The 25,030-nt window shown below is 40.9% G+C and overlaps 1 protein-coding gene across 30 annotated transcripts in view; it reads right to left on the bottom strand.

Moving 5' to 3' along the window:
• Positions 1-18,330: 18,330 nt before the first annotated feature.
• magi1b (membrane associated guanylate kinase, WW and PDZ domain containing 1b) overlaps positions 18,331-25,030 on the bottom strand; it is a 137,172-nt gene continuing 130,472 nt past the window's right edge. For 24 of the 30 annotated variants that reach the window (XM_024802402.2, XM_024802408.2, XM_024802404.2 and 21 more), the window contains 2 exons: positions 23,670-23,808; positions 18,331-20,488 (listed from right to left, as the gene is read on the bottom strand). In XM_024802402.2, the coding sequence (XP_024658170.2) occupies positions 19,131-20,488; positions 23,670-23,808 (1,497 nt within the window). In that variant the 3' untranslated portion in view covers positions 18,331-19,130. Of the gene's footprint in view, positions 20,489-21,678; positions 21,759-21,899; positions 23,809-25,030 lie in introns of those variants that run through there. The other 6 variants (XM_024802417.2, XM_024802419.2, XM_076883828.1 and 3 more) reach the window with 2 other exon arrangements.

Genomic DNA, 25,030 nt, shown 5'->3' with positions numbered 1-25,030 from the left:
AGTTGATAGCAGTGTCTTTCTATATTCGGGGGGGTCAGTAGTTATAAATAACCCCTTCCCGTGCGCCATTTACTCCCTCCGTCTCAAACTTGTGGCTCCGTGAGTCGCTCCAGGATGTATGTCCCCAGTCAGACATGCATGGGGAAGTACACGTTTGAGCTCACAGGCGTTTCACACAACACATCCGGCTCTGCCAGGTATGAGACAGACCACGTTCTCGTCCAGCCACAGCCCTGTCCTGTTAATCACCAGCCCACCACCCTTGCATTGTCCAACACAGGGTGGGATGTGGGTGTGTATTGGCAGTTACCTTTGACCCACTGGAGCAACTTATGCACACACCTTTCACAGTCTTCATTCATCCCTTGACTGCCGGGCGTCAGATCCTGGACACACACGTGCTTACTCACACTTACCATCAGAGGATACCCTGGAGAACGGAGAAGAATTCATGGAAGGAACATGGACTCTCTCTCCTTTACACACACACACACACACACACACACACACACACACACACACAGAAACTTGTCCAATGCTCGTACAACATGAGACGCATGCGGTATCATCACTCAATAACTTTTATTGCTCAAGAAAATATCCTATGAATCAGAGTTTGCTGGCTTAAGATGCGGATTTCTAAACAGAAGCAGGAAGCGCTCCTGTTTGTTCTTCTGATCTTAGTACATGAAGTTTTTATGATTTCCCAACTGAAAGAGATCAGTCAGGATTTCTGGTACAAAACAGAGAAAAAAAATCCCCACCCCCTTTCCCAACTTTCTTACACCCCTTTAAAAACTATTGAGACATCCTGTGGAGGATCACCATACTCACACAAAAATGCACTACAGTCACACGGTTGCCAATAACAACATTAAATCCACAAAGAAATCGAAAATATTAAATGCAGTTTCTTTTTCTCCATAGCTGTGCCCTCTGTGATTCGCTGCCATGCCTCTACAACTGCACTGCGAGGATTTCCCGTGTAAATCAGTAACAGGTACCAGGGAGATATTTTCTGTTTGAGCCTCAGGTGACAAAGCTGATTCCTGAGAATGGCAAACTTAACAGTAAATGTGGACTTTCTCAGTCATTGACTGGCTATTGCTTTCTGTATTTTTACTGTAAATGTGGGCCTCTTACAATGGCAGTGATAATAAAACCACTTTTCACTCCAAAGATGAATAAACAAAAACTGTCTTCTCACTGCTTTAATTTGCTAATGGCTGTTATCAAATACAGAATTAAAAGGCACACATAATGCCCTCAAGGATAGTTGTCACAGAGATGCATTCTTATAAACATTGCCCCCTCTCCCAAATCACAGCGACAAACGATGTTCTCTGTGTTTGTAGAAATCAGAAAAGAAGGGAAGATTAATGAAGAGCGCCTGGTAACTCCTGTATTTTACCTGTAAGCCTCCTTGATTTATCTCCTCTCGCTTGAGGACTCAAACGGGCCTCTGTCTTTCAAATTGAAACTGAAGTTATTTCTTTTGGGCTGCAGCTGCCATAAAAGGGTGCACAGATCACTGGTCCTTTTAGATTATGGCCAGGACAACTCCTGAGATGTGAAACCAGCTTTTTAGCTGTTAAGTTCTGAATTCAGCAGCAACTTTGACTCCTGTGTGGTTCTGGTAGGCAGTCAGTCTATCAGATGTGATAACTGTATTTGATTTTCTGAAAATATCTGAAGATGGAAAAAAAAAAACCCACTGAACTGAAAGATGAATAAATATTTTGTAGAGCTGAGGGAATCTACGAAGTGTTGTGACTTTATTGTTCCAGGTCAAACCTTTTTCATGCTTGGAATTTTACTGGAGAAATATGAATCATTGTTCTGAAAGAATACAGTAATCTCTTTTCTAGCTACATTTTAATGTTGCTGCCATTGAAAATAGAGAAAGTCATCTCTTTGCTCCAGGATCTTCCATAGGTATAACTTTACTAACCTTAGTGAGTTTGATTCACAGTTGTTGCTACTCAGTAATTAGCCAGTCATTCAGTTGCATATATAACTTAAGCTGACAGAGATCCGACTGGGATCAAAATGTTAAAGCTGTAAGTAACAATGCAATTTTTTCACAGGGAGTGATCCAGACCATGATGTTTAAAGCTCCCTATTTTAACTCTTTTTCACCTTTGGATGTGTATTAGAGGTAACTTTTGTCATATTCCACCCATGCTTCCTGAGCTAAATGACTGGTTCTGCATCAGAAGTTAGTGAAGATAATCTCTGGGCTACTCTTGGAAAAACCCGGAACCTCTTCCTGTGCTAAAACGTGTCACTAAGGGTACAGCGGAGGTTGTCTAATGTCATCTTTATGGGGTAAAGAGTCAACAGTTCAAAAAATCCTTATTCATCTTCTACTGGGCCGCTGTGCTGTCCATTTATTCTACCTTCCCATTAACACCTGACCTGCCCAGAGGGTCAGTCAATGAGCTCGTCAATAGCTTCAATGCTAACATGTTAAATGTAATGGACACTATTGCTCCCATTAAGGTGAAGGTTATCTCTGGAAGGAAAAAGTCTCCATGGAGAAACTCCACACTGGTGAAAAATGAAAAAAGAGAGTGTAGGAAAGCTGAGCGCAGATGGAGAAAAACAAACCTCCAGGTTCATTATGACATCTATAAAGAGAAACTTCACAATTATAATTTACAACTGAGGAATGCAAGGAGGTCCTACTTCTCTGACATCATCACTAAAAACAGCCATAATGCTCGGGTCTTATTTTCTACAGTTGACAGGCTAACAAACCCTCCTGTGTCAGTGGCAGCTGAACTTCATTCGACCATGGCCTGCAATGACTTTGCCAAATTCTTCACTGAAAAAATCCAAAAAATTAGACAAGCAATTGGTACATCAACAGCAGATCCAGGATATGTACTGTGTCCACCAAAAAACTGTTTAAACACCATGAAACAGTTTCAACCTATTAACAGCAAAGACCTGGAGGACATCTTAGGTCAACTGAACTCCTCCTCCTGCTGTTTAGATGTCCTGCCAACAAGTTTTTTCAAAAAGGTCTCAAAGACTTTAGAGTCAGACCTGTTACAGATCGTCAACTTTTCTTTATTATCAGGTGTGTTTCCAGAATCACTAAAAACTGCTGTAATCAAACCTATACTGAAAAAGGACAATCTTGACAAGACACAAATGAACAACTACAGGCCGATCTCAAATCTCCCGTTTTTAAGTGAGATCATTGAAAAAGCAGTTTCCCAACAGCTCAGTTACTTCTTAAAACAGAATAATTGCTACGATGCCTTCCAGTCAGGTTTTAGACAGAACCACAGCACTGAAACCGCTCTGACCAAAGTGTTTAATGACATATGTCTGAATACAGACAGTGGAAAAATGTCAGTCCTAGTTTTACTGGATCTCAGTGCAGCATTTGATACAGTTGACCACAACATATTACTCAAACGACTGGAGAACTGGACAGGTCTTTCAGGAACTGTACTAAACTGGTTCAAAACATACGTAGAAAACAGGAAATACTTTGTATCAATAGGTAACTTCACATCTGAGCAGACAAGTATCACATGTGGAGTTCCCCAAGGTTCCATCTTGGGACCCCTTCTGTTTAACATCTACATGCTCCCACTGGCACAGATTATAAACAACAACAAAATAAACTATCACAGCTATGCAGATGACACACAAATATATATCACAATGTCACCAGGAGACCGAGGCCCTGTACAGGCTCTTGGTAAATGCATTGAGGAAATCAATGACTGGTTGTGCCACAATTTTCTCCAGCTAAACAAAAACAAAACTGAGGTAATAGTCTTTGGCGCCAAAGAAAAACGATTACAGGTCACCAGAGAACTTCAATCTATACATCTAAAAACCACAAACCAGGCGAGAAATTTGGGTGTAGTGATGGATGCAGACCTAAACTTAGAAAAACACATTAAGACAATAACAAAGTCAGCTTACTATCACCTCAAGAATATATCAAGGATAAAAGATCTGATGTCTCAACAGGACCTGGAAAAACTAGTCCATGCATTCATCTTTAGTAGGCTTGATTACTGTAACAGCATCTTTACAGGTCTACCTAAAAAATCAGTCAGACAACTACAGCTCATTCAGAACTCTGCTGCTCGAGTCCTCACTAAGACCAAAAAAGTGGACCACATCAGTCCAGCTCTGAGGTCTTTACACTGGCTGCCTGTCCGTCAGAGGATAGACTTTAAAGTTCTGATGCTGGCCTATAAAGCTCTGAATGGTTTAGGACCAAAATACATCAATGACCTCCTGACCCAGTATGAACCATCCAGATCCCTCAGGTCATCTGGATCCGGTCTTTTATCAGTTCCCAGAGTCAGAACCAGACACGGAGAAGCTGCATTCAGCTTTTATGCTCCTTATATCTGGAACAAACTCCCAGAAAGCCTCAGATCAGCTGAAACACTCAGTTTATTTAAATCCAGGTTGAAGACTCACCTGTTCTCAGCTGCATTTGAATAAAGCACCAAATCCACACTTTAAGCTTAAATTTCAAAACTTACATTTAACTACTGATTTTATCTACTGTTCTGATTTTATCTGTTTTGATTTTATATACTGTTGTTTGTTTGTTTGTTAATTAGTTAGTTCGTTTATTTGCTTGTTTTATTCAATTTTAAATCATGCTTTTTATTTGTTCTTGTTTCTAATGTCTCTGTAAAGCACTTTGAATCACCTTGTTGTTGAATTGTGCTATACAAATAAACTTGCCTTGCCTTGCCTTCAGTTCGATGTTTAGTTCAGATCTGTTCTAAGGCCGCCCTCTCTTTAAGCCAGCTTTCTCCCAATTGGGTGTCCCTCACAAATTTGACAGCATTTAAGGCTAGGTCACCTTTCACAATTAATGTGTTTTGATCATAGCTAACCCAATGTATTTTAAATATACGCACAGCTGTAGCTCAGGGGTGGAGAGAGTTCTCTACCAATCACAAGGTCGGTGGTTCAGCCTTGGATGCTCCAGTCTGGTTGTCTAAGGAATTTTACTTGGACCTCAAGTTGCTCTCCGGTGCATTCATCAGCAGTGTGTATGAATATATGTGTGAAAGAGTTAGATAAGTAAGCGTTTGTGTGAATAGGTTAATGAGGCATGTTTTACGGAGCACTTTGAGTGCTCAAAAACAGTAGAAAAGCACTATATAAGAGCTAGTCCATTTACCATTTAAAATTTTTATAGTTAGGTATATATGCTGACATAACAGCTTCCTTTCTACAGTTAAAAAGAAAAGAAAAAAATAATAACTTACTAGTTTATCACTAGATCTTCCCAGCTGTAAAAATTTACCTACTAGTTGGGATGCAGCCTGGTTTTCTGAAAGGACCGCCTTTGCGTGCCCACTCCAAAGAACCCAGTTTCCTCTGGTCAGCCACTTTACACCAGTAGAGCACACTGAGCAGGAAGTTTACAGCCACCACAGTCAACTCAAAGCATGCCTATCTTTGTTCAAGCAACCAAACAGTCTTTGTTCTGCGCAACAAAGGAGAAGCCTTAAAAACAGAGAGCACAGAGAGTGTCTCAGGACTGTTTGGTGCCATGATACAACTCAATACTGTGCAGAAAACAACTACAGTCTCCAGATCTCCACAGCCTCAGGCACACTGACAATAATCAGGCCACACTAACTCTATCATTTGTGGAAATGTTTATTCCAAATGTATCGTTCATTATTTCTGCTTTGTATTATGCAGCAAGCCATTCGAGGTCAGAACGCAGATGTATATCTGATTTGTGTTTTTCTTGGCCGACTGCAGCCTTATTAGCATGCTGTGGAACTTCTTGCAATTCCCTCTGTGGTGGAGATCAACTGTGTGTATGTATGTTGCACTGAAAAACCAATTTAATTTGTGTACACAGTATATATATACTGTATGTGTGTTGTATATGTTAATGCATTCCCAGATTTGCAGCTTTAAGTCAGTTATTGCCTTATGTTCTCTTAACTTTGTGTGGATTATGCATTCCAACTTTATCTCATTGTGTTTATGGGGCTCTCTAATACAAGCTGTCACTCCACATGAATCTTTGCTCTTAACCAGAACTCCCTACAAAATGGTCCTTACAGTGGAGCTGCTGTTATAATGGGAATAAAAACTCTGAAAGGGCCCATGAGAAATCACTTAACTTGTGTTGGCTCAGCATAATTCTGTAGTGGGTTCTGCTGATGACTGTGTGTCCGGTCCTCACAGCCTGTCGTTAACTCTGCTGTGTTAAAGATGAACTAGCACTTTGATGTAGTGACTTTATGCATCATGGAAAACGCACCGTGCAGTGGTCGGGTCATAACTCAACTTGAAAGCAAACCATGTGTTAATTGTCCGTGAGTGTTTGCTGGATAGACGCACAGTGTATATAGGGAGGCATGCAATCATTCTTTTTCATGTAGTAAACACCGAATCGACCCACGCAGGCCTTCCAGCCCTCTTTGCAGCCTAAGCTAGAAGACTTTTATATCACTCATTAAAGGAAACAGTCTAAGAGGCCTTATACAACCTTTGGCATTTGGCAATCTGTGATTTGAGTTTGCAGAGCTTCCAAAAAAAAGAACATGTAGTGTGCTCAACTCCACTGATAAGATTCATCCTCTTACCCTTGTACAGTGAGACCAGTGTATTACCAGATGGTGTGTGTTCTTTAAAATCCAAACAGGTCAACGGAAAATGGGAAACCCTGAACCACCGAGAACTATGCATGCTTCAAAAAGCACTTGAATATCCAAACACAAGCAACAGTAGAGGGCGTCTCACCACAATATCACTGACCCAGAGTCAGCATTTGCCCCAGTGGAATCTGCTCACACTCTGTTAGACTGAATCAATACTGTGAACAAAGAAGCTTCAGACGGTCATCTCCTCTCCAACCCTGGCTTTGATGAATACAGTCAAACACACATACATGCACAGAAATTCCTTCGGTGACATATTGATCCGTTTCTCTGATGGAGTCCTTGGCCTCAGATGTGTGACACACTGGCAGGGAACCCAAGGTTTTTATAATGGAGAACGGGGGCGGGAAACGCAGATTGCTCTTCTTTTCGAGCATCAGTCACACTCAGCTTCGTGAGTTATGGTTGGCGAGGCGACGGCATGTTGACACCATTTGCCACAAATCTGAAAACAGTCTGTTCACACAGCTTTGAGGGCATAAGACTGTGATGTCTAAAACTGGCCACAAGATGCCACTGTGGGACACAAACCTTAACTGATGATTTTCCCTGCTGAGACAGCATTTTATAATCAATGCTTATGTTTATGTTTGTAAAATCTTTTCATTTATAAATCGGATATAAAGTAATCTGTCTTTTTTCAAGACAAGTGGTGGGTTAATTCTTTTTAACAAGTGCAATGTAACCACAGTCTTCTGTAGCAACTACAGTATTTAAACGAAAGTCTTTTTTTGGCATATCCCACATTAGAAACCAAAGAAAGTTGTAGTTTTCACTTTATTTTTTTTCAATTGTTACCAATACATAAACTGTCCCAATTGATTTTCAAGAAAGCTGATGCACAATAGGCTCAATAATTTATTGCCTGTCTATTTTACCTTCAGAAATCTGAGTTTCATGTCATATTTTTCTTATATATTCATATAAGACTAAGAGTTTGTGAAAGTCTAATCTATTTTTATTAAAGTTTAAAATATTCCAAAGGAAGCATCTTAAATTTCCCGTATTGCAGCGGCTGTTTTTGTTTACAATTTTAATTACGGTTATGCTTTCAAACCCTAACATACTTAACCAAAGAACGGGTTGCCAACCCAAAATTGCAACAACCCTGATGAACAACAAGAGTTTTACTTCTGCTAAGAAAGCTTTGTGATTGATATGTCCATCTTTTAGCTAGAAGTGATTCATTTTTTGAGTTTATCCGAAGCCTTGAGTTTAATTTTTATCATTGTGGATTATGGCAACATTGTACATTTTGGATCGTATCTTTACAAATACAAACAGTGTGTGTACTTGCAGTGCTGGCCTTGATTGTCTGAAGAAAATGTAAAAACTAATCTGCAGCTGGATATCCTTTTTTATCCAGGAATGCCATTCGTGGATAGTATGAGAGGAATCTTCAGCCTTGTTGGAAGTATGCTGCGCTTCTTTAATAATGTCAAGTTACCAGTCATAATATAATAATTGTACCAATTTAAATTACATGAGTCATTTCACAGAAGAATTAGTGGAAATGATTAACAAGTGTGGGATATGAGGATATTATTATTTGTTGCTCTCTAGGCCTGGATTTTATAACGGAAACCATAGCAACATTGTGCAGGTTATACGGTTACAAACACTGAGTCGTTGCAGCTCAACTCCTTATGAAAATGTGTGTAAGTAATTAATGTATTCAGCTAATCAGCCGAGTTCAGATAAGCAGCTTTTTTGACTTTTAATAAAACACCTGCATTAAAGATAAATTGCAGCTTAATAACTGCTCGTTAAAATGCATTTGATTTTTACAACATTTTTGCATTTTGTATGCATTTTCTAGAAGATATTGGGATTTTAGTGTTGTGCCTTTAAAATAAATATCCTTTTTTTCAAATGTTTAATTATTAAATACAACCTGATCTATGACAGACTAAGTTAGGTGGCAGTGCAAAATCTTTCACACTGCCAGAACATTGTGATTTCGTGTCCTCAGCTGCTTCTTCTAGCACTAAACCTGCTTCTCTTCAGCACTGTCTTTGAAGTGTCACAGGAGTGTTCTGGGAGTTTTCTGCCATCTCATCAGCAAAAAGGAAAACCAGCACTCATCCACTCAGAATAACAATAATGAAGCCACTTCAGCTGGATCCTCCACATCAGCCAGGTCAAACTGTAGAGCTCTTACTCCCTCTACTTATGTGGCCAACCGGTGTTGTTTTTTTCAGCCGAGGGACAAATTACACTCTGTGAGAGCTCATTTGAAGACATGACTGTAAATCAAGATTTTTTTTTCTTAAACAAAAACCCAACATCACCGAGACACCTAGTGGCCAGCTAGTGAAACGGTTTAGTGTCTATCAAGACCCTGAAATAGTTTATCACAACCTCATATAGCCTGAAGGAGCAGCAGCTGTTTGCAGGAGTTCTCATTAGGAATAACACGAGTTAGTCTTCAAACACCTGCCACCCCATTTAAACACGCCTGTCATAGCCTAATTACAAAAAAGCAGTCAGCCAGTAGGAGGTCCAGATCATTTTAAATATTACAAATTCAAAACTTTGTGTCATATACAGTCCAAAAACGACTCCTAACCTAAAATACGTTTTTTTGAACTTTGGATTCCAGTGCTGTTCTTAGTGCATTGGTTTGATGTACAGTAAGTATTAGAATATTTGATTACAATGTAAAAATGTCAGCGGAAGAAATGTTTGCTTTTGCTGGAATATATTACAGCCCATTGTCCAAAAACGACTGGACCCTATACGAAAATTTACAAATTTTATAAACTCATGTTTTATTAAGGAGAACGTTAGAAAAAACATATGAAATGTTTAAACGTAGAAAATATCCCAGTTTACAAAAACATTAAACATCTTTGAATTTAATGGCAGTAATGTGATTCTCAACTTTTTTGAGATAAAGTCAGTAAAAAAAGAAAAAAGAGCAAGAAAAGTGAGCGGTACAAAAAAGAAACAGCTGGAGGGAAATTAGGTTAACAGGCAACAGGTCAATAACATGCTTGGTTGTAAAAAAAAAGAGCATCTTTGAGAGGCAGCATTTCTCAGAAGTGAAAATTGGCAGTGGTTCAAGAATCTGCAAAAAAAATGAATAAATAAAAATAAACATATCTTCAAATTTCAGAATAATGTTCTTCAATGTACAATTTCAAAGAATTTGAATATTTCATCATCTACATTACAAAATATCATGAAAAGATTATGAAAATCTGAAGAAATCTCTGTGCATGCAAAAAATCCACATTGGATACCCAATATGGAAATGTACCAAATGTCCCCAGGCGACCTCTGAGCATTGGCTCAGAAATCACTGTCCGTGAACATAATTTTCTATGCCATCCAAAACGCAGGTTAAAACTCAAAGATGCTATGATGTGAAAATGGTTCAGGAGAAAACCTCTGCAGTCAGTCAAATCCACACTCAATTAAAAAGCTTATTTTTGGTCCTCATAAACATAAAGCAACCATTTCGAATGACATGCAACTGAAATATATGAAATCAAAGATTAATTACATGGAAAATGTACATGTAATCAGATTACTTAAAGTCAACATTTAGGACATAAATGTAGAATTCGTTTTGGAAAATATGGATGCCCCATCCCTCCAACTGAAGAGGAGAATGACCATCTGGTCATCAAAATGACTATTTTTCCTTTTCCTTGTAAATCTTTTCCTTTTCCTACTCTTTTTTTTTTGTGTGCCTGATCTAAAAACGTTGCAAATCACATTTTTGGCATCCAATTCATAAATGTGTTAACGTGTATTTTTAGGTACATTTTCCCAGGTTAAACATTTGATATGGTTTCGGTTTTCTATTGTAAATAAAATATGGGTTTTAGAGATTTAATTGCATTGCATTCGGTTTTCGGCAAATTTTTGAAAGCAATTTTCCTGCTACCCCGTAGTCTAGTGTCCTCCTCCACCTCTGGAGGTGTTCTGGGCATGTCCCACCAGAAGGAGGCCCAGGGTTGACCCAGGACACGCTGGTTATATCTCTCAGCTGGCCTAGGAAGACTGGGCAGAAACAGTTGCAGGTAAACAGTTTCATCACCAAACCGAATTACCAACTGTCATAAGATCTGAGTTGCTCATTTGTGGAACCAGGAAAACATTTTAAAACACTCACAGAAGTATAAATTGTATGTACATGTGTTGCCTGAGCATTACAATAAAAAGATTTGGCATTATTTTTGGAAACAATTTTCCTGGCACCCCCGTAGTCTAGTGTCCTCCTCCACCTGGTTTCAGTCTCCACTCCTGACTCTCCTCTTCTGTCGTGTCCTACGTATGTGGTACTGTAACTCAGGCCAGAATTCTACTCTGCTTTGCTCACTTTCTCTCCAGTTACCTGAGTACCTTGTACTTGTGCTCGTCTTCTCCCTCCTTGAAATCCCAGTCTCACTCTGTCTCAGATACTTGCCAGTCTTGGAACTTGTGGGAAACTGGAAGCTTAGACTTTTTGCTGGAAGAGTGGGAAAAAAAAAAAATATATATATATATTATATATATATATATATATTATATATATATATATTATATATATATATATTATATATATATATACACACACACACACGGTACTTTTTCATTGCTAGATAGTGCCAATATTTATTTCTTCCATTTCCACCATACAATGATGCATAAAAATCACAAATCGGTGCATTAAAATTCACCACATGGTGGAAAATTAAGTATCTGATGGTCAAAATTTCTTGAAAGACTGTAGGCCCTAATGTGTTTTCCTCCAAAGCTAAAGCCAAACCTACACTGCTGTTGCCAGGTGCTATTTATTAATGTATGAAGGTTACCAAAAAGAAGTATATTCAAGCATTGCAAATATACCATTTGGTATCATCTGCATGCCGAGTAATGGAATACAGGTGTTTGGTACTTGAATAAAGGGATTTAGCCTTGAGAAGTAGTCTCATCCAAAAGATGTTTAAGAACAAGCCCGGGTGTAGTTGTGAATTCAGTTCACATCATTAGAACTGCGAGCGCTATTATCCAAGGACAACAACCTCCTATGTCTATGAATTTGTATAACACTCAGAACTAATAAATCCAATGTAAAAGGCATTACTAGAACTTGTTCACCTCTATGTGTATGAATGAGAATAGTCTATCTCAGGTCTTTTTGTTTCCTCCTTTTCCAAATTCCTCACCCAGTTAGCAAAACTCTCAGTACTCCTTTTGTACGTTGCCAAAGTAACGCTCACTCCCTCTCTCCTCAGCTCCTTTGAAGCAACTTCAGAGCATCAATATTTAACCTGACATTGTCAAAACTAAAAAAAGAAATGATGCTGAAGGGAAGGCAGCGCTTTGAAGCATGTTTGCCTGTAGACCTGCGCCGAACATGACTGATTTCCTCTCCGAGTTTGTTGACAACACAGGCAGGCAGTGCGGATCATACAGTCGTAACACACACATTACAGTCATTACTGAGGAAGTGCTTGACTACATAGCAACTAATGGGATTTGGTGTTAACCTGATGGATTGCTCACAATGGCACAAAACAGGAAGGCTACATCACATGCGTGACGGACTGTTCATGTGTCCTCCTTCTGCTGACAGGACAGGGCGGCCAATCTCACATGTAATACTGACAGAAGGACCAAGTTGCGTCCCGTGAGCTCATTGCAAAGTAAAACTCAAAGGTACCATGAACAGAAGTGGCAGATTTGACTCATACAAATGAGTGTGAATAGTGCGGCGCAGAGTAGAGGAGGAAATCTCGAATGAGTTTGCCGCTCGCTCTAGCTTCGCTCATTAAAGTTGAAAAATTAATGACCATCGACTATGTTGTCGTGCATGTTCACCCCCCACAAACCAAGATGTTATATTACCTTTCAAACAAAATATTTCACAGTGAGCATCAGTAGCTGTGCACATCACCATTCAAATGCACTTCCCTGCACGTCAGCACTTTCAGAAGCACCAGACTTTCAGACTAGATACTGTGGCTCTGTTCAGAGTGCAAACATGTGGGCGTGAATGCATGTCAGCACCGCATCTGGATGAGGACATGAGTGAAGGTTACATGTAGGGCTACTGGTTCGAGCTTTGGTCTCGTGTGTGGTTTTAATCAGTATTGTCTAATATTAATATTTCAGTATGCATTTCTCTTTTTTTTCTACAGTTGTTCGGGGTCTATGACACACCCAGATGTGACCCCATAAACCTTTGAAAACAAATGCATAAGACATAAATCACGTGTATCTTTTGAATGAGAGAAATACATTTTCATGTGTGACAACTGATATCTGGAACATGAAGGTCCCAGACCTAATTTGACAAGGGCCAAATTGTGGGCAACGTTCTGCTAGGAAACGTTGGGTCCTGCCATCCACGTGGATGTTACTTTAACCCATCCCACCAACTTTATCTTAGCATTTTTGCAGACCATGTACACGCTTTTCATACTCCATATGCATACTGTGCATGCTCAAAATATGGTGTAGAAGAAAGTCTTCCTGAAGTAACCATGACCAAATGGCCTCACACAAAGTTTTTCAAATGAATCATTCAACAGTGCAACAGGAAAGCTGACATCTCCACATGCATTTCTTATGAAAGTATAACTATTTCATTGCCTCAGCTCAGAGCACCTTTCAGTGGGCCACTTCTCTTCTGAAAGGGAAGAAGACAATCTGAAAATTCTATTATTCTTTCCATGAGGTGTTAGCCATACCTCTGATCAGGGGAACTTCTTGCATTCAAGGGGACACAGACCTGAAAAAGACTTGACGCACGCTAACTGCACAAAGTGAGAGATTTATTTATTAGACACTCACGCATGGACACGTTTGAGCAAAGGAAAGCCAGAGGTGATGCCTCAAGGGAAGGCAAACGTTCAGTGTCTTGGCATTGCTGAAGGAAGGGTCATTCAGGGGACACGAACCCTCCACTTATGAAGTCACATATGGGACTTCAAGATCAAATCACAAGTGATATTTTGTCAACTTAAACAATCAAGACTTCCTCTAGATGAGCCCTGATTCTGATGCATGCCTCAGCTCTTGCGTGCTATTACTGGAGTCCACCGATCCTCTTTTTAAGAAAACAAACAAGTTTCAATATAATCACACGCCTCACCCACAGCAGCAACACTTGCACATAAATGAGTACTTACAGTGCTGTGAAAAAGTCTTTACATTTTGCTTTAATGGAGTCAGACTTTCTTGTACTTTTTAAAGCTGTCTTGAGCAACAGTTCTCCAGGCTTTCAAATCGTCTTTCAAAGTTTTTCTTTGGACATTGGTTGCTTTTACACTCATTTTCAGTCCAGTCTTCGGCCATTTTTCAGATGTAATTTCCTTTTTGTTGTTCATTAACCCTTTAAGACCTACCATAGAACCAAGGCCGCCAGAGCTTACTTTATATTTTTACATGCTGTAGTGCCATTTTAGGGAGCATTTCAAGTTGCTATACATCAATACAACTGTTATAGCCCACATTTTAATAATATGTATGCATTAAGTCCATAGTAACGACATAAATTGCAAAAAAGTGCAATAAACTACAAAAAAATTGAAAATCGTTTTTGATTTTTTTACATATATTTCTACTTGGAGAAATTTAAGAGGTTTATCCCTCAAAACTTTAAATACAAAAAAGTTGCAAAAAATAGTTTACAACAACAGGAAATTTATTTGGAGTGGCTTCATAGTTTTATTTTTGAGATACACCAATTTTTATATACTGCAGAAAAAACGAAAAACAATCTTATGATGCAAATTTGCAAAGAAAACAGCATGTGCATCAAAATAAACTATTTTAAGCAGTGCAATTTGAGTTCTAAGCATCACAGAAACTATTCAGAAAAGCATAAAGTTAAACATGACTTATAAAAATACTAGTATAGGCTTTTAAGGGCTACAAGTAAAAAACTACATTTTCCGCGAAAATTACGTCACTTCCGGTTTCGGGCAGGTAATGGCGAACATGCGATCGTTCATGCTGACGTCTATTTCAATGTGGGAAGTGTTATGAACAGCTGATCGGATCGAAACATACTGAAAGTCATGCCTTTAAGAATTCGAATAGGAAAAAACAGCAAAGACCTGACACAGGACCTGAGAGACACACTCGGTGTATAAATGCTCAGTCAACAATCTCTTTATTCCATACAACACTTTGAGCATTACAAACGTCCAGACGGGAGATGTGGACAGGAGGGTGTCCGTCAGATCTCGAAGTGTCTAACCGTTTTGTAATTCTTATAGCTTCAGCCCCCTCCAAAGTCATAAAACCTAAACATCCACATTCTTTCTCTTTCAGTGAGCCTAAGTTATGACCTTGCCTTCCTGTGCAGTATGTTCTGTTCTTTCTAATCAGACAAATAAGGCCATGATTCTCTGAAAACAGTATTTCTTATAAATCAGCAGTATAATGCATCATAAAACAGTATAATGATTTCACAATCTTTAATCCAAGGCATAATGTGGCCTGTAGCCGTATAATGATTCAACAATTCTTTGATTAGAAGTATAAGGTGGTATAAGATAGTATAATAATCTCACACAAGAAAACAGGACTGTTCAGGAAAAGGAAAAAAAACACCAATTATGTATAAACTAGCTCTACGCTGCTGATTATTTGACACAATGCTTGTGGATTTATTTAACTGACCGATTACAGCTGGGACCAGGCTCCTCACACTTTGCTTTTGAATAGATAGCTTTAACTCTTTGAAAAAGATAAATAAATACAATTGTGAAACTTTTTCTTTCTTCTAAGTGAAATCATCTTGGTCCTCAGCACACAGCCAAAAATAACCCAGTGCTGTTGTTTTCTCTTCTCCCCCCAGCCTTCGTATGTGCACATCTACAATTCTTGTCTGCTGTCAGCTTAAGGGAAGAGCCCGTTGCATTAGTGTTGCCATGGCAACAGGGCAGTAGAGGATATCTAAGGTCAGAGCAAGAGCACCTGAAGCTTAGCTGATGGGAGAAAAGAGGCTGTCGGTGAACACTCATGTTGTTATTGGACATTTTATTACTGCTGCTTCCTCCTGCCTGACACTGACATGATAAATTGTCCCAAGACATGTGTTGTTAATCATTTCTGGGATAACACAAGAAATAAAACCAGGGGCTCTGCTCCTGCGTCAGATGATGGAGAGTGGAATAGGTCTTGATAAAGAGGGGGCAGAGATATTTAAAGAGAAGGGAGAAGAGATTTTCGGTGCTGGAAAGTGGATTGCATCCATTATTTAGGAATGGTTTCCTCTTCTGTGAGGGGACAGGGAAGAGAAATGTGTTTGCAGGATACAAACTCCAGCCCTCTGTATTCTGTAGAAATACTAAATAACACATGCTTCTCTAATAGGGAAAAATGTCGGCATCCAATGAAAACAATGCAAATCGTATAGCCTGCATTAAATATACTCAAATGGATATTTGCAACTTGGATTTTTGCACTTACTAAAAAGTGAGCCGAAGAATTTCCATGTAATGCTTCCACACTAGTGCACATCCCATAAATGTAGCTATGCAAAAACAGTTTCAGATCATTGCATCAAAAGGAGTGGAATGCATTGAGGCTCCCTTGAATTGCACAGAAACTGGGCCAGAAAAAAGCTCTGATATGTTACCGTTTGATCACGATGCTTTAACTCTGTTTCACATTTCCTCTTATGAGCTGCACAGATTGTGTCCACAGGGTAATCTTGAATGCAGATTTTTGAACATATGGCATTAAGTACCTTGGCATGTGCTGCAGGAAAAAGCACAAACTTCATATGATGCAAGCTCAGAAAATCTTAAATTCTCCCCATATTTGTGTAAACATACAGTTAGCTCCATAACATTTCTTTTTCCTGGCTCATCTGTTTTTTTTCAACAGCAAAGTGGGCTTAAAAGCAAACGATCAATGCGACTGAAGTGCAGGCTTTCAGCTTGAGTTCAAGGGGCTTGCAAACAAACCGGAACGACAGCCATTTCAATAGTGAGCTCTAAAGCGATGGGACGATTGACTGACAAGGGGTTTCATAGACAGGTGAGGCCTGCTGCTGCCATTTCATTTCAGAGTTGATTCCAAGTCTTACATTTTGTAACTCTCAAAACGAGATTCAAAGTGAGGCTGACGCAAGAGACTGAATAAAGATAAATTTGAAGAAAAAAAAAAAAGCAAAGAAAAAAAAAAAGCCTAATATCGCAAAAATGGACGACACAGAAGACAACTGAAGCAGATGACTGCAAATTCTTTCCTCTGTAATGAAAATCATTCATAACTTTTAGAACACTCAGAGGCATATCACTGTAAAAGAGACGCCTTCGGAAATTGGAATACAGAGTTTCATCTAAAAACAAGCTTTGGACAGATGAAACCACATGATGGGAAATAGTGGGAGGAAAACAGTATGGAGAAGGAAAAAAAACACATCATGATCTGAAACATATCACATTATCTGTCAAACAAGGTGGAGGCTGTGCGGGCATGTGTGCCTGCCAGTGGAGCTGGGTGACTAGTGTTTTTCCCTGACAGCAGCAAGTAGCAGGAGGAATTCTGAAGTTGCTCAGATTCATCCAAATGCTGTGAAAAAGAACAACAGACGTTGCTTCACATTTCAGATGGATAGTAATCCAAAGCATACTGCAAAAACAATCCAAGACTTTCTCAAGGCAAAGAAACGGGATATTATTCAACTGCCAAGTCTGCCTTGACTACAGCCACCTTCAGCCTGAGGGAGGAAACATTTGGTGACATCTATGAGTTTTAGACTTGAAGGATTTATCATTAAAAACAGATTTATTTCCTGTTTATTACCATAATCACCTTTGAGGCCTTTGAGAAGTTGGTGAAAATTCCTTTTTTCTTTTTGTAAATTAAAGCTGAAGTCGGTTCAAATGTTCAAATTAAATCCACTGTGGTGCAACACAAAAGGGTGTCATTGTCCTAATGTGTAGGGACAAAACTGTATGAGCATCTCATGCCTTAAATTAGAGTGTGAAGAAGGTAGATATGAGAGGTCATCCCGATTTCTTATCGCTGAATGTTAGGAAATGTTAAAGAGGTTAAAATGCACTTGTGTATCTTTCAGGGTTTTGTTTTTGTTTTTTATTGCCGTGGTGAAGTATATTGTGAATTGGTATTTACCGCTCACCCAGGGTGACTACTTGGTTTTTATCTAATCTCCACATTGTTTGTCCCAGCATCACCACCTTCCTTCTGCCGTCACCGTCCTGAAATAGACACGCAGCATCCCCGCTGTTTGTTCTGTATCAAATGACAAATCTCGCAACCACAAGAGTGGATGGAGGAGGAAGGGGAAGGACCGTAGAGGGCGATGGGAGAAAGAGGGCACTGAAAAGGCACAAATCAAAGTAAGCTGTGAAGAGGAGTGAAGGAACATTTTTAAGATCGTCCTTTTGGGCTTTGATGTTGGGGAAAGGACAGAAGCTCTTTGCTTTACTTTTCTTCAAAGGCTTTATCTATATGCATGCACTTTTGGCAGGGCTGAGATAACAATGTTAGTCTCCCCACTGTTTTGTTTTCTGCCTGGCAAAATGAGAGCTCAAAAAAAGCTGTTAGTGTACATCTTTCTTCCCATCCAATATCTGCATTTTTTTCATGTTACTTAAGCAGGTCAATCAATCCCAGAATGACTCCAATGGCAATAACAAAGGAGAAAAAAGATAAAACAACTGTTCATTTGTTGAATATATTATTTTATTTTAACATCATCATCATAGTTTAACTTTTTCATTTTCCCTTCCTTCATTTAAAATGATCACCTCTGAATGTACACATACTGCAAACTGTCAAAAATATACAAACAAATGCAGGCTTGTGCTATAGTCTGGTCAAATGTCTAAAAAACAGTGGCACTGGAAGGAGAGAGAGTACGAAGGCAAGAGAGAGAGAGACAGAGAGACAGAGCGAGAGAGAGAGAGAGAGAGAGAGACATTGAAACCGGTAAAGACATGCACAGCATCATTGTGAGCACCTGTTATGGTGACCCAGGTGCGCAGTACTTCCAAGGGATCTTTGTGGAAAAGTACATATATTTCATCATCTGACAGTGGGGCACACAAACTGCCCTCCACATATCAAACCCGAAACAAAAATGTTGTTTGTTAATGGAACTGTTGTTAGGCACATCATTGTTTTTTATGGTTTTATATTTTCTGGAAAAGTCTGAGTATCTGTAAATGTAGAATACTTTAACAAAACAAAGAAACAAAAAAAAACAACAACCCCAAAACAAAATGAGAAAACAAAGAAAATCAAATATACAGTTTAAAAAAAAAAAAAAAGAGGAAAAAAAAACAGCTTTCAAAACTACGACCTTGTTAGTAACTCAGTGTTGTTACAGTGTGTGTGTGTGTGTGTGTGTGTGTGTGTGTCAGCATGTCTACACAAGTTGGGTGCGTTTCTGTAGAACAAAGTGGTAGTGATGGTGAGTATTTGAGGTGTTTTGTGGATGGTTGCTGTGATCAGCTGACAGCTGTCCAATCAGATGCTCAGGTCTTTGGGATTCTCCTTGTAGGTCTTCTTGGGCTCAGGGAGCGTGGGCTTGGATGAGCGACTGGTGTTGGTCTTGTTCTTGACCGTGCTGTAGTATTGCGTCACTTGAGCCGCCACAAAATTGTCATCGTCCTCTTCATCCTCCGAGTCGTCCCTTCTGAAGCTCCTGATCGGGGATATGTCTCGTCCGAGACTGCGGGAGCGGTACCAAGGTTCAGGGGTGCTGTCTCGGCTGGGGTAGCGCTCATCCCTGTCAAACCTCTCAGTCGAACGACCCCTCAGCTGTGTGCTGTCAAACCTCTCAGTCGAACGACCCCTCAGCTGTGTGCTGTCAAACCTCTCAGTCGAACGACCCCTCAGCTGTGTGCTGTCAAACCTCTCAGTCGAACGACCCCTCAGCAGCGTGCTGTACTTCTTGTAAGCTGAATCTGAATCTGGAGTGCGTACTCTGGGCAGGGTGATGTCTCTCTGGTTGCGAGACGCCATGTCCTTCAGCAGGTTATCCCCCCCTCTGTAGGACCTGTCCAAGGTAGAGGCTTTCATCAGCAGGCTATCTTCTCCATAGAGGCGGTCTTCCCTGCGCAGTGGCGGTGTGACCTCCCTGTTTAAGCGGTCTAGGGCTGGGGACTCTCGCAAGATGCTGTCTTCCAGACGGAAAGTGGATTCAGGAGTTTTGATTGGCTCCTTTAATACAGGCTCATCCACAATAGGCTTCTCGGTGCTGCGGGTCTGTCTCTCTGGGGAGCGATACCGGCGGTAGGGGTCTGAGGATTGGGCCCGGCGTCTGGTGGGGGACTGCTGCCGAGTGCGGTAGGGGGACCGATGGCGATGAGGGGAACGATAAGGGGAACGGCGAGGAGAGCGGTAGGGTGAGCGACGGGGTGAGCGGTGGGGCGAGCGGTTGGGTGAACGGTGGCGGCGGTGGCGCCTGTCTGGAGAACGGCCTCGGCGCTGACCCCCATGTCGGTCGTCCAGGACGTTATCTGCACTGCGCGACCGGGTGTGCCCCTTATGAGGTGACCGATGGCGGCTGCGGTGGCGATGGCGGCCATCACTTTTCTTGTCATCTTTCTTCTTGGGAGTGTTCTTCCCTGTCGACTTTTTGCCCTTGTGTTTTCCCGTGCTGGTTTTCTTGCTGGGGGAGTGGTGGCGGTGGTTGGAATGTGTGTGCCTGCCAGTGCCGTGGGAGCGGCGGCCTGGCTCCTTCTTGCTGCGGGATGATTGTTGGGGTTCTGGTGGGTCGCTTGACTCTGATGGTGCACCGTTCGGGGGAAGAGTGTTCACTTCCGCAGCGTTTTGTACCCCTGAGGCTGGGTTGGCTGCGCTGATGTTGTTGGTGCTGTCGTCTGCAACACATTGGGACATACAAACGAGGGCAGGGGGATCAAACATGCATCGACACACTAAAAGCTTCTATCTGCTTTCACATTTATCATGCTGAGTCACTCAGACATGAAGCCGAGAACACTTTCAATGGAAGCCATTCTGATGTTAATACCAGCAAAGATGGCAAGTTGTTGGATGGCACAGCAGCAGCCAATGGTAAAACAGTGTAGCTTACACAGATTAAAAAAGGCAGTGACAGAGTTATGAAGCAGCCATTTCTTGAAGAAACCCACAACAAACCTGCTCCTTGGTCTAAAGGGGGAAGTCACCTCTGTGAAGCAGAACGCCGGCTTCTCTGGTGGCTGGACCAGATGCTGGTTACAGTCAGTGTAACTGCTGCTTCATACTGATGATGCTGCTAGATTTGACTCATTAGCCATGCTCTTTCATGTACTGTCAGGGCACGTTGTAAATCTTTAGAATAAATTAAATGGTCGTGATGAGATCCAGAGACTAGAAGTTGCTCTAAGTGCATTGCAGTTGCAGCGGGTGAAATTTAGCATTTTGCTAAGAAAAAACAAAACTGTATGGAGCGCTTCCTCTTGCTAAATCTTCAACAAAAGCTGCGACAACAATGCTTTGATCAATATGGCATTTTTAAGACAAAACTTTACAAGTGCTGAGATGGCAGAAGAACCATTCACTGTTCTAAATACTTCACATCGTCGGCCCTGAGATATAGTGAGTGGGAGTAAAACTCTGGCTCCTGTCAATTGAGTAAATAGTCTCCACCTGTAAATATACACTTTTTAACATTATAGCTTAGTTTGAAAATGTACTGCAAATGATTCTGGAGACCTTCAACAATGGATCATGGACAACTCGAGGAGAAGAGTTGACTCCCAAAGAGAACCACTGGTCTGAAAGTATCAAAACTAATTCCCAAAGATAAAATAATCTGCATTTTCACTTTTGACTTGTTTCCAACAGGTTGACTGCAACTAGGACATGAATGAAGTATCCAAAAGAACGGCTATGGCAGCGGTGACACTGGAGATGTAGTTGGGTGAATGGATTTGTATGCATGAAGCAGCGCACAGGCACGGTTGAACTGAAGCGACACCACGCACATCAGGACATAGAAGAAGAGAGAGAGGAAGACAGGAAGTGGGAGAGAGAGCCGAGATGAGAGGGGAGGACAGCTACAAACCGTGGTCTGATTTTGGAGGACAGAGGCCTCCCCCATCTTGTCATTTCTCATACATGCAGTGAGATGGGGAGCGACCATCCCTGAAGGAAGACAAGAGCCCAGCACAATACGAGAGGAAAGGGAAGATACACAGAAACAGAAAGGAAAGAAAAAAAGAAGAGCACAGTAGTTTAGAAAAATATGGAACCAACTAGAAGGAAGAAAAGGAGAATTATTCAGTGTTGATTCTTAATGAAAAAAAATGTGTTTATTTGATCATCGACTCATTCAGAATAAAGAGACAGTCCAGGAAGTTGCCCAAACCCAGTGAAGACCATCAGTTACAGAGTAAAGTCCCCTGGAAACAAGCGTGCACACATCGGACATAGGAGTTGCCACACCCACCCACAAACAAGCGCACACACACGCCTTAGACACGTTAATGAAGAAGCAGCAGAAAATCAAAAAAATGAAACAGTGAGACTGGTGCACAGACACACACACGCACGCACACACGCACACGCACGCACACACGCACACGCACACACGCACACGCGCGCGCACACCAGCAAATTAAGCAGTTTTACAGTGCTGATAGAAATCAAAAGAAATACTGGCGAGACTGTCAAAGGTTGTGCCAACTAAAAAAAATAAAAATAAAAATAAAAATAAAGATTTTTAAAAAGTACAAACAATGATCCAAAATATACAAGTTCACATGATGTCACATCGGTGCAGGTTTTGACAGCACATTCTCAGCTCAAATAAACTTTACATTGATGAACTTTTCAAAACAGGCAAAATGTATCCAGTCAAAAAAAAGCAACAAAATGAAAAAGAAAACATTTAAAATGACTTGTGACTATCAAAACTAATCAATACGATTAGAAAAAAAAGGAAAACAGAAAAGAAAGAAATGTTCCATAAATATTATGGAAAGTAGACAATAGAAGGGGGAAAAACAATTTACACTTTTGACATGTTCATGCAGCAATAAACTTTTATCCATTAATATGTGGCTTTGATTCATGGCTCTGTACACTGAACAAAAATACTTGTAAAAATGCCTCTTTTTTTTTCTTTTTTTTAAAATCATCACTATAAAAAGTTAATATAACTGGAACGAATCAACGTCTTTTTAAACGGGGATGGGTGGAGTCCCTATCTTCACAGCTTTTCCATAACACTGACAGTGGGTGCAAAAAAAAAGTCCATGGATGAGTGAGTAATGTCAAGCACAGTATAGTGAGATTTACTGAAAATGGCAAAGTGGGAAAAAAAAGTCTTAGACTGTCTTTTTCTTCGCAACACAGTTCTCACTTGGAAAGGAGTTCAGTAGCTTACATTCACCTTCAATAAATATCATAAATATGTTTGTCACATCCTATCCAAAGCTGTGAAAGGTCCCATTTTATCACGGGATGCCACGGATCAAGTTTTCTCTTCCTTTTAATGCTAAATTAGCATGTAATGAGAAATGAGAGACATCCATATTACTTCTCACCCACAAGAAACATTGATTTTCTTTCCTTTTTCTTTACTACTCAGGTCAAACCCTGTAAACAGTTTCCTTTTTTTTTTTATTTCCATGTAGCACTGAAAATCAGACCCACCACCTTCCTGTTAAGTCCCAGCAGAGTGCTTTTGCTCAGTGCCCAGAAGGTGAAAAGTGACAGCGAGATGACATGACAAAACTGAGAGCAGGTGACAGCAGGAGGGGGTGAGAGCACCCACAGGAGCAGCCTCGACCCCCTCGCTCTCCCACGAAATCCCAAAAAAGCCCAGGAGTGACCGCCACCACAAAGAGACCAAAAGCGCGAAGCAACACCCCCCACCCCCCTGACTCCCCTCTCCCATCCCTGGTAGGTTTGCTCCAGGGAGGGGTGAAGGATCCTTGGGGAGGGGGAGCGATTTAGTTCCTTCACCTTCAACCCACCACCATCCGCTTGAGTGTCCCCTGGCTCAGGGTGTGAAGATGGGCGAGAAGGGAATGTTTTCGTAGATTGACCCACCATATTCAGGCACAGAGCCGTCACCCCTCTTGAGCACCAGATGGACTCGCCGGCCTCCATTCTTGATGAGCTCGATGGCTCGCGCGTGCTTCATGCCCTTGGTGCTCTCGCCGTTGATCTCCAAGATTTCGTCGCCGACCTAGTGGGAAGGAGACCAGGGGGGGACAAGAGTGACAGATGAAAATGGAAAAGAGAAGAGGTGAATCAGAGGGAAAGGTGAGAGACAGCAGGAGCCCAAATAAGGGGAGGAGACCGCAGAGCCACACGCGGTGCAAAAGAAAACAAGTGAGAGGAGGGAAGAAGGTACACAAGGAGAAAGATAAGGTTCAAAGGGAAACAATGACACGAAGGGAAGGGTGGAGGGGATGAGGAGGAGTTAATTATCAAATCTGCTGAATGGTAATCTGCACAATAAGAAAACAAGTATATATGGAGGGCAAACTGCATCAAAAAGCAGCAAGCGTGACACGGAGAGTCAGAGAGGGAGAACGACAGAGAAAAAACGAGAACTAGAAGAAACATTTTTGCTTCCTGATTCTTTGAATCCACTCCTCAGGTTATCTGTCAGTGCTGACTGCGTTAAGGGAATACTTCTCTGGCAGAATATGGATCTCTCGCTGACACCTCTCCCTGCCTCACAGAGCTGCGACTATTAATATCTCTGCTAACAAGGTGCACAAACACCAACGGCCGGGTCCATATATGCATATACTAATGTGCTAACGAATGTGCGCACACACACACACACACACACACACACACGCTCCCACACACTCCCTAACTGCAGCATATTAATATATATGAAAAACTATATCTCAGATTCTAACAGTGTCTGCCAACAGGCTCCCTCCGTGCAAACGCACAGTGAGAGAATAAATAAAAACACCTCACACTTCATCAAGCACTCCGGGGAAAGTGCTATTATTTATGTACAATTAATCAGATGGAAAGGTTAAATATTGCAGTTTCATCACAGCTTTTGTGGCATGTATGAATGCCACTTTACGAGCTTGTCGTGAAACATAAATTAAAATGTGCATATTCTGTTTGCGTGTCTTCATATTACAATCAGTGAACCGTCTGCATGGCCGAGCCCGGAGGTGACTGTTTGCGAGTCAGTGAAGCATGGCTTGCAGTAATTGGGGGTACATTATGCAAAAGCAATTATACTGATAAATAATATTATTGCGATGGCTGTAAGGTCTACAAGGCTGCCATCAACCCCCCCCCCCCCTCCTGCCCCCAGCTAATCAATAAAGTCAACTGGCTTGTGCTGCACCTGAAGGCAAGGATTTATAAAATTATAATTGGTATTTATAACAACGGTTACAATCAGCAGTCGTTTTTCAGATATGTTGTTA

The sequence above is a fragment of the Maylandia zebra genome, linkage group LG5 (assembly GCF_041146795.1).
Source record: "Maylandia zebra isolate NMK-2024a linkage group LG5, Mzebra_GT3a, whole genome shotgun sequence".
NCBI classification, from domain to species: domain Eukaryota; kingdom Metazoa; phylum Chordata; class Actinopteri; order Cichliformes; family Cichlidae; genus Maylandia; species Maylandia zebra.
The sequence above is the reverse complement of the archived record's forward strand: the minus strand, read 5'-3'. Positions and strand labels throughout refer to the sequence as shown.